The 13,286-nt window shown below is 40.8% G+C and overlaps 1 protein-coding gene across 1 annotated transcript; it reads right to left on the bottom strand.

Annotated features, from left to right (window-relative positions):
* Positions 1-1,437: 1,437 nt before the first annotated feature.
* LOC124270117 lies at positions 1,438-12,941 on the bottom strand. Its single transcript, XM_046705136.1, has 8 exons — positions 12,799-12,941; positions 10,284-10,419; positions 8,343-8,590; positions 6,941-7,073; positions 6,493-6,728; positions 6,109-6,422; positions 4,849-5,981; positions 1,438-4,194 (listed from the first exon to the last, which is right to left on the bottom strand). The coding sequence occupies exons 2-8, from the start codon at positions 10,375-10,377 to the stop codon at positions 3,962-3,964; spliced, it is 2,391 nt and encodes a 796-aa protein (XP_046561092.1). The 5' UTR covers positions 10,378-10,419; positions 12,799-12,941; the 3' UTR covers positions 1,438-3,961.
* Positions 12,942-13,286: the final 345 nt, after the last annotated feature.

The following is a 13,286-nucleotide window of genomic DNA, read 5'->3' as shown; positions in this document are numbered from 1 at the left end:
ACCATTATTGGCATGACTATATTTAAATGAATCAGACTCGATATAGCAAAATCAGATTTTAATCAGATCAGTCATTGTTAACCTTGAATCTGATATCTGTCTCATATGTTAGAGATTTTCAACATCACGCTTATTGTGTTTAAACAATAAAATAGAGACACTTGTCATCGCAAATAGCTTCAAAGTTGCGGATTCAGCTTTAACCAACATTCTCTGACTCACTTCTGTTGTTATATCGTGAAACCACAGACCTGTCTCTTTCACCGTCTTGAACCATCTGTAACCATTCGGGCCACGAGTGTTACATCCTTAATATATTCAATGAAAGATGTTTTGCTTTATTTATTTCATGGATCATAACTAATGTATCTCAATTTATGTAGACGTCTTTCTGAAATACTATCTTACAAATAAACAAGGTGAGTTGATATTTTTCTTCTCTTTTATGGGTGAAAGATTAGATACCGTCTCCAAATGAAAGCCTTTGAATTGTCTTTGAAATGACATTATGGCATACCGAAATGAAATGTGTCACCCTCCTTCAACAATATCTGCTGTTAGTTATTTTTATACTCCCCTTGAAGATCCGGGTTAGAATTGCTCAACAGTAAAAGGCGACTAACGGGATCGGGTTTTCACGCTCGCTGACTTGGTTGACACATGTCATCGTATCCCAATTGCGTAGATCGATGCTTATGTTGTTGATCACTGGATTGTCTAGTCCAGACTCGATTATTTACAGACCGCCGCCATATAGCTGGAATATTCTCACTCACTTACTATTTTTATACATATTCATCAAAACGGGGTCAGGGGTGGTGGATCTGTTGTTTGGAGTTCTGGAAGGAAGGTCATATCAATTTGTCGATTATCTCCTTTACGTCTATCAGACGTCGGGGCCTTGCTGTCTTGATCCTGCGCTCTCCGACATGGTGTATTGTCCAGGACAATAAGGGACTTGGCAGGCAAAGCAGGCACCAATTTATTTTTCGCCCACACTAGAAATATCCTGCCGTTCATTTCTTTGAGCAATGCCTGTCCCTTTCCTTGGCCCGAAAGACAAGTCATGACGTCATGACAGTTCATGTTAACATTTGAAGGTTAAGATCGAAGGATAGTGGATATGAGCTGAGCATATTTAAACATTGTTTATACAAATCTTAGAATTGATCAGGATTACGTGGAACTACAGATTAATTACAAAGTGTTTCAATTATTATTCACACATTGTACCCATGCGAGGAATCGAACACGGGTCTTCGGTGTGACGAGCGCACGCTTTACCCACTGGGCTACCCTACCGCAGCTCCGATCGGAAGGCTATTTAGTCAGGTTACTGTATTACATACGACTCTGGATAATGGTACAAACTAACAGATAATCATCTATAGTGTGGGCGGTTTCGTATCGCACAAACAAAAAAGACAACACGTCAAATTGTCATAATTCTTTTTAATTACTTTGTTGTCATTGGTTATATAGAGGTAAAATTACTTAAAACTTATATACATATATACTTGATTCCATTGAAGTATAAAATCATATTTACATGTATAAAACTTGAAATAACGGTGTTGGTTTTAGTTGTAGATGGACAAAATTTGATATGATTGAAGAATGATCGAAACTTATGAAACATTCAGACCAATGAAAACAATACTAAGCTCTGAGCAAATTTAAACTATATACAAACCGTTACAATGGACAATATACAATTGGAAAGAAAACGATAATTCTGCAAGTAAGAGAATCTTTACTCACTCCATAATCTGCAGCGTATATGTATCGGTCAATGGTCAATGGAAATTATATCATAGGAATTGAACGAGTGTTTTGGATATTGAAACGAAGCATGTATAACACAAGACAGTCATATTTGGCCTCGAACACCGCGACCTGAGACTAATCTGGGCTGAGCAAGAGGAACAAACGGTTGATAGCGCGAACGCCGATCCACGCCGTTCGGGTCCATTCGTCAACATTCGTCAACACACGCCCTTTCCGTAACTTGCGAGAAGACTCGTCCCCCAGTCGACAAAAATGATGTGAGAAAGTACGACAAATCAATCAAGTGTTTAACCCAAAGCATCCTTCAGAAATAAGTTTTGATTTTGCATACGTCTTGTATATTGTATACCCAAGATGCAGTTAAATGACATACCGTACATCAGGTCCAATGTGTTTTACATAGTATATGACTCATTACGCAAAATTGTATCATGAGTTAAGAAATCAGTTTTATGCCAACTGCCCTTAGATAGAACACAGTCGCAGAAATGACCACGCTTGGACCTCGGAATAACACGAGGTGGGTGTACAGGGTACACAACATCAACTGTTTTCCCATAGACTTCTATAGTAAAGATTTTTTTAAATCATCCAGGCTTTGAACAACCATTCCATGTACACATGGGTACAGTCTGGCCTTTAAACTAAAATAAAAACACACTTTCTGGCTTACTTGTCCTGCCAACTTTCCGAGCACAGAAAGCTGAACACAAAATGTCACCTACTTGAAACTATCTCTACATATATAAGCATAAGTCATGGTGATAAAAATGGCATCACTAAATACTTACAACTGTGGTCGGTTTTAATTACTGGATGGGTGTGTTTTAAAAAAACATAAACATCTTACACTATTTCATCCAATCACACGCTGTCACATGTCTCCATCTCTTCAGTTGTTTACATACGCACTGGCTCAGGGAGCAAGTGATTCTGAATTAGTGAAGAAGAACCTACGCGACGCACCGTCAACCAGGTCAGTTCATACAACAAGCACAGCGCAGAGGGAACATGTTATCTTCCCTAACCTTCATCAGCTTTGGCAAGATTGACTACAGAAGATGGATCATACAAACATAAACACGAAAACAACAGGGTATGCTTTAAAACAGAAATGTAGAAAACATTCAACTAAAACTACTACTGTACAATGTCACGAAGCAACGATAAAATACATCTCTAAAAACAAACAAGCAGCTGTGTTATTCTTTTCTTGGGACACCAGGGTCCATATCCACAAAGTGTTCGTGATGAATGGGCAGCAATATGTGTACAGTTACTGAGCACGGTACCAAGTTCAACCCATACTCCCGATTAAATAACTGGCGATATACAATGAAAGCTTAATAATGGGCGTTCTCTCAAATATGGAAAGGAAATTGAGATCAGGGGACGGATATATTAAATTACAAATGTGAATGACAATGTCGTTAAGGATCACTTGTGGAGGTATACCCGTCATCAAATAGTAAAATTATTCAAATGATATTTAATAATGAGTTACTGAGTTTAAAGTTAAATTTGGTGACTTCTGTTAATCGGTGTAAACGCATGGTGATTACTCAAGTTTGTCACACTAACCTATGAAGTGTCAGTAAAATATAAGCATTTACTCATCTTGGGATGGTTCCAAGATTTCATCATATACAATATCATGAAGGTTGGTGAAGAATTCTCATCTGACAAACACTAACGCAATGACATCAATTCTTTACGTAGTACATGGCCTGAGGGCGTCACCCATTTAACTATACAAAAAATAAAATTAGTTATTTAGTATCAAACACATCACGACTGACACCCCTAACATCTGCTAAAAATAGCCTCCTAGGCCGACACAGCTGAGATGGAAGTGAGACTCTTCACATCCAGCCATTTTTTCGCACCGCCATACCGGAAGCATGTGGCGAAATATTTCATTATGACGCCTTGCCTCACCCCAACTGTTTCACATCACGAGTTATCTCCCTTGCCTAGCTTCCTTTCAGAAATGAGTGAACAGTAATGTGTAATGCTGTCTCACAAGCTGAGCGATTATCATCGTTAATATGTGGAATGTTGGATCAACCCGGAAAGCAGCAGTTTGTAAATCTCTCATCCTGCGTTTAAAACGTCGAGACATAAAACAAATCCAAACATTTCAAGTACATCTACAACATTATCCAGGTTTCTGCTATGCGTATGAATCTTCCAGAGATATTCTGTCCCGAAAGGCCTTGCTCCTACTATTGGCCTTGTGCACAACTGCTTCCGGGGCACCAGGATGATGACCTTGACCTAGGTAGAAGTCGACGTTGGATGCGTCGGGTGTGACGGCAGCAGGGGGTAGGGCTGGCCGTGAGGGGGACAGGAAGGCAGGGGTCTCATCTTCTATACCCAGACGGTCGGAGTAGTCGTTGTACCCCACTGCAAGATTAAAAGAACCAAGACTTGTCATTGTAGTCTTCCAAAGACAGTCGCAAGAGCAAGTACTGCTTATAAAAAAGCACAAAAATGATAAGCTTCGAAAAAAATTCAATAAATGCATATTTTAGAAGTCTTGTTTTCATATCAGTTTTGCATGAAGGGATTTCATAGTATAACCTCCAAGCTAATTATTTTCATTCACTTGGTGAGTTGGAATGAACGCCGCTCTTAGCAGTACTTCAGGTACATCTCGACATTTAAGCTTTAATCCCACAGTAATACAGGTCTCTAAGGTTTAACACGTTTGTGAAACCAACAAGTTCGGGAAAGGTGCTGGCAAAAGAGGAAATATAATCGTTGTGATTAGGGATTCGAAGCCACAATCATAGGTTTCTGTCGTACCCAAAGAACGCAATTCTACACACAGCGAAGTGCGTAGCCTTATACGACTGAGCTACCTGTGCAGATTCATGCTCAGCAATAATACTGATCTTCAGTCGCCGTACATTGTTAGTAATCATGGTGCGAACATCTTCTCTCAATGTCCCGAATCATCTATAACATTTCAGCATGTATAACAGTTCAGTATCCTCCAAGAAGGAGGCACGGGAAACCTAACTCACTCACTTATAACTGTTTTCGAATTCCACTTACTTGGATTTTGGTCAGTAGGTAAGTCGCCATGTCCACTACGAGTTGTGATCCGAGTCAGAGTTTTCCTGGTGATCTGTGGGTTAGCGTCAGGTGGAGGGTCAGATGGGTCAACAATCGTGTCCCTCCACATAACCTGATTAGTCTGCATCCCAGTGTGGGGATCCATCCCCGCCCTCATCACCGCTGACCTCTGGCCCGCCCCAGGTTCGGGAGGGGGTCCACCAGCAGCGATCACTGATATGTCCATGGGATCAATAGGGGCATAAGGCCTATTCTTACGACCCCGTTTAGGGGTCAGGGCATCTCCGGGGGTGGACGTGTACCCCGGGCCTCCGGGGTGACCCATCTCCGAGAGGTCGTCAGGGCCGTTTCTGCCACGCCGGTGTTTCTTCTTAGAAGCTTGTGATGGCTCTTGTGACGTGGTCACCATGAAGCCTTTCTTGACAGGACCTTGTGGAGTGTCCTGCACATACCAAGCAGCCTGGCCTGCCATCATTGGCTGTTGGTCACCTGGCATCCCAGTAGCAGGTGCTCCTGGAATTGGTCCCATTTGATAATAGCCATAGGTTTGGCCAGGCATAGGGGCAAATCCGCCGCCCATTGGCATCATGCCGTAAGGCATCCCGTATTGGTTGGGGTACATGGCATCATAGCTTGGGGCACCATAGGCCGTGAAAGGGAGACTGGCAGATGGGTCATAAGGGGCCTCGGAGCCTGTCGTTGTAAATACTGGCTCTTGAGCTTCCGGAGGGAGGTCAGAGCCGGGGATGTTTCCATCTTTGCCACGTTTCTTCTTTCTCTTTTTGGCTGAGGGGGACGCTTTATTGTTCAATTCAGGTTCACTTGTTAAGTCCATGGAATCAGGATTCTCGCCTTCGTTCTCACTATCCGGAAAGAAATGTTTGTCCGTACTAAGATCCCCCTTTGGTCCTGAAGGAGGTGCAGACTTCAGTAAAGTCTCAGAGGCTTCTGCAACGTCATCTTCAGGAGCACCAGTGGGGTTGGTGTTCTTCTTTTCCCTCTTACTACCTCGTGTGCTGTCTCTGTCGCTAGATCTCAACTTAGTAGCACCAGGAGCATCTCTGGCAAAGGAGTCAAATCCAGGCTGACCTTGTTCATCCTGGTCTAAGGGTCTTTTTCAAGTCTGTCTCCCCACCTTTTTTGCTCCCCCTACTCCCTCTCGTACCATTATCTCTTTCTAAGGTACCTTGACCTTCGTCATCTTTACCTTGACGATCACCTTCACCTACGTAAGATGACCTCTGACCTCCCTGGCCCTTACTTCCTGTGCTGGCACGTTTGCTTCCGTTTCTTTCAAATGTCCCTTCGTCTTTCTTCCACTCAGCTGCGTTGCCGTTCTTATCCATATTCAACTTCACATTAGTGTCTCTATCATACGGTTCATAGGAATCGTCATACGCAGAGTCCAATCTCTGGCCATTGTTGGTTCTGTACCCTTGACCCTGACCATCCGTGTTGAAGCTGTTAAGTTGTCTACCTTCTTGGTTACCGTTTCTATTCTCATTCTTCTGATAGAAGTTCCGGCCCAGTTTTCTAGGTTGGCCTGGTGTGTACTGCCCATTGGTAACACTAGTCCACACCCCAGGATCTCTATAGTCAATGGCAGAGCCGAGAGACTCAGACTTTTCCCAAATGGCCGCCATTCAACTCTCCCATAGACGTTGTCTTAGTGACGGACACGTTGTCTTCCTCTTCGGGATAACCTCCGCCGTAATAGTTGCCAAACCTGCCTGATTTGTAGCACCAGAGGATAAGTATGACGACGACAAACAACGCCACAATGCCGATGACGATGCCAATGATTGCTCCCGGGGACAACTTGTTGGTGCCTTCCACGTATCCACCCTCATCAATATCACCTGGAACATGATAACAAGGTCATTCTTATTTTATTAACCAAAGCGTTCGTTTCAATCCATTTTCTTTCTTTGAAAACTCAATAAAATCAGTAAATCTACACTATGTGTCTAAACAGATTTAAGAACGTTCACAAAACACGAGTTCATATAATGATAAATGTGAATTGAAACATACCGAATATCGCTCAACAAGCGTGACGCACGATACTTACGGTAAGTCCTTATCTTGAAGACGAAGTCGTATGCCGTCTGGTACAGTGTAGAGGGTCTCGTAAACCTCACAGTTGCCTCCCTTCCATCGGTGTACAACGTGTCCGTGCTCATGCTGTTGCAACCAAGACTCCTCTGGAAACATTCAATAGGTTGGGCTTTAAAATATAACTGCGAGAAAATAGTGCGTGAATTTTCATCGTCCCTCTCGTAAGAGGGGACTAACGAAATCGGGAGGTCAGGCTTGCTGACTTGGTTGACACATGTCATCATATCCCAATTACGTAGATTTATGCTCATGCTGTTGACCACTGGATTGTCTCTCGATTACTTACAGATCGCCGCCATATAGCTGGAATATTGCTGAGTACGGCGTTAAACAACAAGTGAGTGAGTGAGTTTTACGCAGCACTCAGCAATATTCCAGCTATATGGCGGCGGTCTGTAAATAATCGAGTCTGGACCAGACAATCCAGTGATCAACAGCAGAGGCGTCGATCTGCGCAATTTGGAACCGATGACATGTGTCAACCAAGCCAGCAAACCTGACCACCAGATCCCGTTAGTCGCCTCTTACGACAAGCATGGGTTACTGAAAATCAATTCTAATCCGGATCTTCACAGGGAGACAAGTATGGGTTACTGAAGATCAAGTCTAACCCGGATCTTCACGGGTACGCTAAACAACAAACAAAGATACAAATCATCGCCCCTCCCATTTCAATACTGTTCATGGGCGATAGTTTCATTTGATAATCGTACGTATTTATCAGTTTGGCGAACTATTACACGAACATTGTCCATAACGAATCCCTTGATGCAGTGCATGAAAAAAATATTTCTCGCCCAGGAATCTCATAAACTACCTAAGTAAAAACAAAGCAATATTACCTTGAACTGTTTGAACATTTTAACGGGTTGATAAGAAATATATATAATTATGTGAAATGGCTTTATGTGCAGTGAACTTCTGTAAAAGAAAGCACAACACTGGATAGTATTCGTTGAAGATGTTGATAATAATGGGACGTTACAGAAATATTGAAAATAATATGAAAAAAACAAACTAAACCTTGGCTTCAAGTGGACATAACTGTGTCAGTGTCATCAGAAGGTTTGTATTTTGTGAGATTTACATTTCTAAATGAATTTGCGCATGAAGTATATTAAGATTTCTAATACCATAAGAATAAAACAGTGGAGCTGGGGTATTGGGTGCTTTAAGCTCGATTTGAATTTTGATAATAGGGTACGATTTCTTACGTTCAAGAATTCGATTGTCCATGGGGAAAACGAAACATCGAAACATAAACCTTTCTGTTGGAGAATTACAGGCACTTACCAAACTAAAAGCAACAAATACACTCGCTAATAATATGAAAACCGACATCAACGACGACTCACCAAGTAGGTCCCGTAGGCCCCTCTGCCGTTGAAGACGTCCACGTGCACCTTACAGTCCTGGATGTCTATAGCTTCGATTATGATCTGCAGACGATATCTGCCGTCTGATTCAGTGTAGCCAGACGTCAAGTAGACGGTGCACTCAAGAGGGGGATTAGCAGGGGCGGCGTTAGATCGGCCGTTCAGGACCACGTCCTTGTCGAAGACGGAGACGTCCTGTCCGCACGTAGCGAAACGGTCCATGTCGTCTGGAGTATTTAATAGTTACATATGAGGAAGGTGAGTGAGTGAGTTTAGTTTTACGCCGCATTCAGCAATATCCCAGCTATATGGCGGGGGTCTGTAAAAAATGGAGTCTGGACCAGACAATCCAGTGATCAACAGCATGTGTATCGATCTACGCAAATGGGATACGGTGACATGTGTTTACCAAGTCAGCGAGCCTGACCACCCGATCCCGTCGCCCCTTACGACAAGCATGGGTTACTGAAGATCAATATTCTAACCCGGATCTTCACCGGTATATGAGGAAGGTACAACATAAATGTATGGTATAAGAACGGTGCTAAAATCTAAAACAGTCTAAACTTTTCGCACCGCTATTATGAAAGTTATATATTGGAAGATATATATTTTTCATTCTTTGCCATGTGAAATATACAATGCACGTACACATGCGAAAAACCTTTACGATCTAATCAGGTCCTGAAATCTTCAAACAATAGTCAGTGGGTGAGCATAGTTTTACACCGCTTTAGCCATATTCTAGCAATAACAGGGCTTTCTACGTTGACATAAATGCAAGGAATCGAACCTGGGCCTTGGCGTGACGAGCGAACTCTGTAACCACAGAGCTACCCTACCGCATCATTCCAACAATATAAGGTCTTTGCATGGCATTTAGAAGTGATACACATGAAGAGTGAATTATATAGATGTCAGCTTCCGTAATATGAAAGACACGACGTGACTACTCAGTCATCAGGTGTAACTGTGAGGGACATCACAAACGGACTTCGTACATTGTATACTAGTACATGGAGGAATCGAACCCAGACCTGACGAATGAGTGAGTATAGTTTTACGCCGCTTTTAGCAATATCGTCAATATCACGGCGAGGGACACCAGAAATGGGCCTCACACATTGTAACCATGTGGGGAATCGAACCCGGGTCTTCGGCGTGACGAGCGAAAGTTTTTAATCGCTAAGCTACCACACCGTCCCTCTGACAAATCACCTTAAACAGTGTTCAGTTAAAAGAGAATTTTGAGGTTGGGTTGCCCTTATTTCATCTAATGAAATACTTCGAAATGTTTGCAACAGGACGTACCTCCCTAACACATTCCCCGTGTATATCCACCATGCGTCTTATGCAACATCGACATCTTGAGGATTTAGGACGTAAACATTGTCCGGCTAGTGCACTGAAATCTCCGCCTCACATTCTGACTTTCATTTTGTTGCACGTACTTCTCATTCCCGATTAATGAAAGAAACACACGTGAAGATCCGGGTTAGAATTGGCCTCTCATCTACCAATGTTTGTCAAAATAGGCGACTAACGGGCTCGTGTGGTCGGGTTCGCTGACTTGGTTGACACATGTCATCGTATCCCAATATCTCGATAGGTATGATGTTCATTATGTCAATCACTGGATTGTCAGGTCGATTATTTACAGCGACAGCGATCATATAACTTGATTACTGCTGAGTGCAGCCTTATACAACAAACAGGGGAGGTGGGCTAGCCTAGTAGTTAAAGCGTTAGCTCGTCACGCCGAAAACCCGGGTTCGATTCCCCTCGTGGGTAGAATGTGTGGAAACCATTTCTAGTGTCACCCGTCGTGATATTGCTGAAATATTGCTAAGAGCGGTGTAAAACATTACTCGCTCACTCATTAAACAACAAATAATAAACAAAGGGAAAATGTGAACTCACAGATTCTGTCCTGGGCTGAAAGCAGTGTAGTCAGACTGGACACAGCCAGCACTACTGACCAAATCGAGATTGTATCCATAATGCCACGGGACATTCAGATCAAAGGGCAGTCACTTTGACCACTTGGTGACAGCATCTGGGAATGACAAAAACACGAAGGTAACAGTTGGTAATCAAATATGTTGTCTTGTAAAAACAATGTGTACATATGGATGTTAGCTAGTTGAGAGTTTGTATATTAAACATCAATCAGTCAAGTTTATTTTGTAATTCAGGCCACGTTGCCCATAGTGCCCGTTTTTAAGATAAAATGTAATTAGGTCATATATCCAGAGAGTTACATCTCTGTCGATCTCATTTAAATACATTTCTGGTGTCCCCCGCCGTGATATTGCTGAAATATTGCTAAAAGCTGCGTAAAACCAAACTCACTCATTTTATATAACTTGCATAAATATAAAGCTGTTATGCGTAGTACATATATATCACAGGAGATATTTTTTCAACAATTAATGGAAGACTATTTCTCAAGTGTGTATATTTCTTACATATAAAAAGGCATGGTATTCATCTTCTACCAAATGAAGTTTTTACATACAGATTCTGTATGATCCATATTAAACAATGACCTTTTACCAACATTGTATATCTTGACATCCTGGAGTGGCATATGTCATAGATATACATCATTATATAAATCTTGACATTGTGGATTGGCATATGTCAAAGATATACATCTTAGATATATCTTGTCATTGTGGATTGGAATATGTCATAGATATACCTCTTCGCTTTATCTTGACATTGTGGATTGGCATATGTCCTAGATTTACATCTTAGATATATCTTGTCATTGTGTATTGGCATATGTCAAAGATATACCTCTTCGATTTATCTTGACATTGTGGATTGTCATATGCCCTAGGTATACATCTTAGACATATCTTGTCATTGTGGATTGGCATATGTCAAAGATATACCTCTTCGATTTATCTTGACATTGTGGATTGGCATATGTGATAGATATACATCATTAAATAAATCTTGACATTGTGGATTGGCATATGTCATAGATATACATCTTAGATATATCTTGTCATTGTGGATTGGCATATGTCAAAGATATACCTCTTATATATATCTTAAAATTGTGGATTGGCATATGTCATAGATATACATCTTTCATATACCTTGACATTGTGGATTGACATATGTTATAGATATACATCTTAGATATATCTTGTCATTGTGGATTGGCATGTGTTATAGATATACATCTTAGATATATCTGGTCTTTGTGGATTGACATCTGTCATAGATATACATCTTATATATATCTTGACACTGTGGGTTGGCATATGTCATAGATATACATCTTAGATATATTGTGAGATTGCGGATTGGCATATGTTATAGATATACATCTTAGATATATCTTGTCATTGTGGATTGGAATGTGTTATAGATATACATTTTTTATATATCTTGTCTTTATGGATTGGCATATGTCATAGATATACATCTAAGATATACTTTGTCATTGTGGATTGACATATGTTATAGATATACATCTTAGATATACTTTGTCATTGTGGATTGAGATTAATTTATAGATATACATCTTTGATATATCTTGTCATTATGGATTGGAATATGTCATAGATATACATCTTAGATATACTTTGTCATTGTGGATTGACATATATAATAAATGTGCATTTCAGAGATATTTTGTCATTGCGGATTGTTATATATAATAGATATACATCTCAGATATACCTTGGACATTGCAGATTGGCATTTATAATAGATGTACATATCGTAGATATTTTGTCATTGTGGATATGCAAATATCATAGATATACGTCTCAGATATGCTAGTATATCGTCTGGCGTATATCATTTGAACGGTTTTTCTTTATTGAACTTATTACACACTGACAATAGTTCAGTTCCACACAAGGAGTTAATTAGTATATTTAGACTATGGCTGAAATGACAACTCGTCATGGCGAACGTCCCTCTGAGTGGGACATTGTCACAAACCAAACAGAATTCAAATACTATCGACTTGGCAACTTATTAGATACAAATGCACTTATATGCAGCATGTAACAAACTATTTAGACAGTGGGTTACGTTCTAATTAAGCGGTAGTATTATGATCATATCATCATAAAAATGAAACAATGCTACTGTGAAATTAGGGGGAGAGAATATACCACCAACTGCATCACACTGTGACTGACCTAATCATGTTTATTCGATAACCTTTGTAAATTTTGTCAGGACCGATCGATCCAAGGTGCTACGTGTGAACATCGTCCGTTACAAACACCATTCTTCGTAGATCAAGAGTTCACGGTACAAAGAAGTGAACAGGTGAATAGTATATTTCATGATGATTTCAAAACAAACAACGTAAGATATAAAGTTTGAAGGTTCTTAGGACAAGATCGAGTTATTAGGCTTAATTTCTGATACATCTAGTGTGTTAGATAATGATATACATTACCTGTATTGTATATGTTATGTAACGATCCTCCTTAGAAACGTGAATATTCACTTCCTCGAAATAGTTTCCCACAGTGTCACGGCAGACGCCATATTGGACGGTGACCTGGATATTGCAATTATCGGAGCCTTACCTGGTTAGGCTATACTAGTCGACAACAGCAAGTACAATGCGTTTTGCTACACATTCAGTACTGTACATTTTCAGTCTTATTACGATCAGTAATTACTTGAAAGACCAGTAGTAATACCAGTGTCGTATTTTAAACATAATTTAAGGTGATTTTAAGAAATTGGATGCGCAAAACCCTATAAGGGTTCGAATCCTGATTATGTTTCCGAGTTGGTCAGTACCACACCCGTAGATCCCCCAGTGTGGTATACACGCCCAAGACCTGCTTCACATTCGGGCTTTCCTTCGACATTAAGCTGACACGCTGTGATATGTCTGAAACACTATTCAAAGGGGCGTCAAACCCAAGTCACTCA

This window comes from Haliotis rubra, unplaced genomic scaffold, assembly GCF_003918875.1.
Source record: "Haliotis rubra isolate DU_JTF1 unplaced genomic scaffold, ASM391887v1 Scf15, whole genome shotgun sequence".
In the NCBI taxonomy this organism is placed as follows: domain Eukaryota; kingdom Metazoa; phylum Mollusca; class Gastropoda; order Lepetellida; family Haliotidae; genus Haliotis; species Haliotis rubra.
This window is presented reverse-complemented; position numbering and strand designations above follow the sequence as displayed.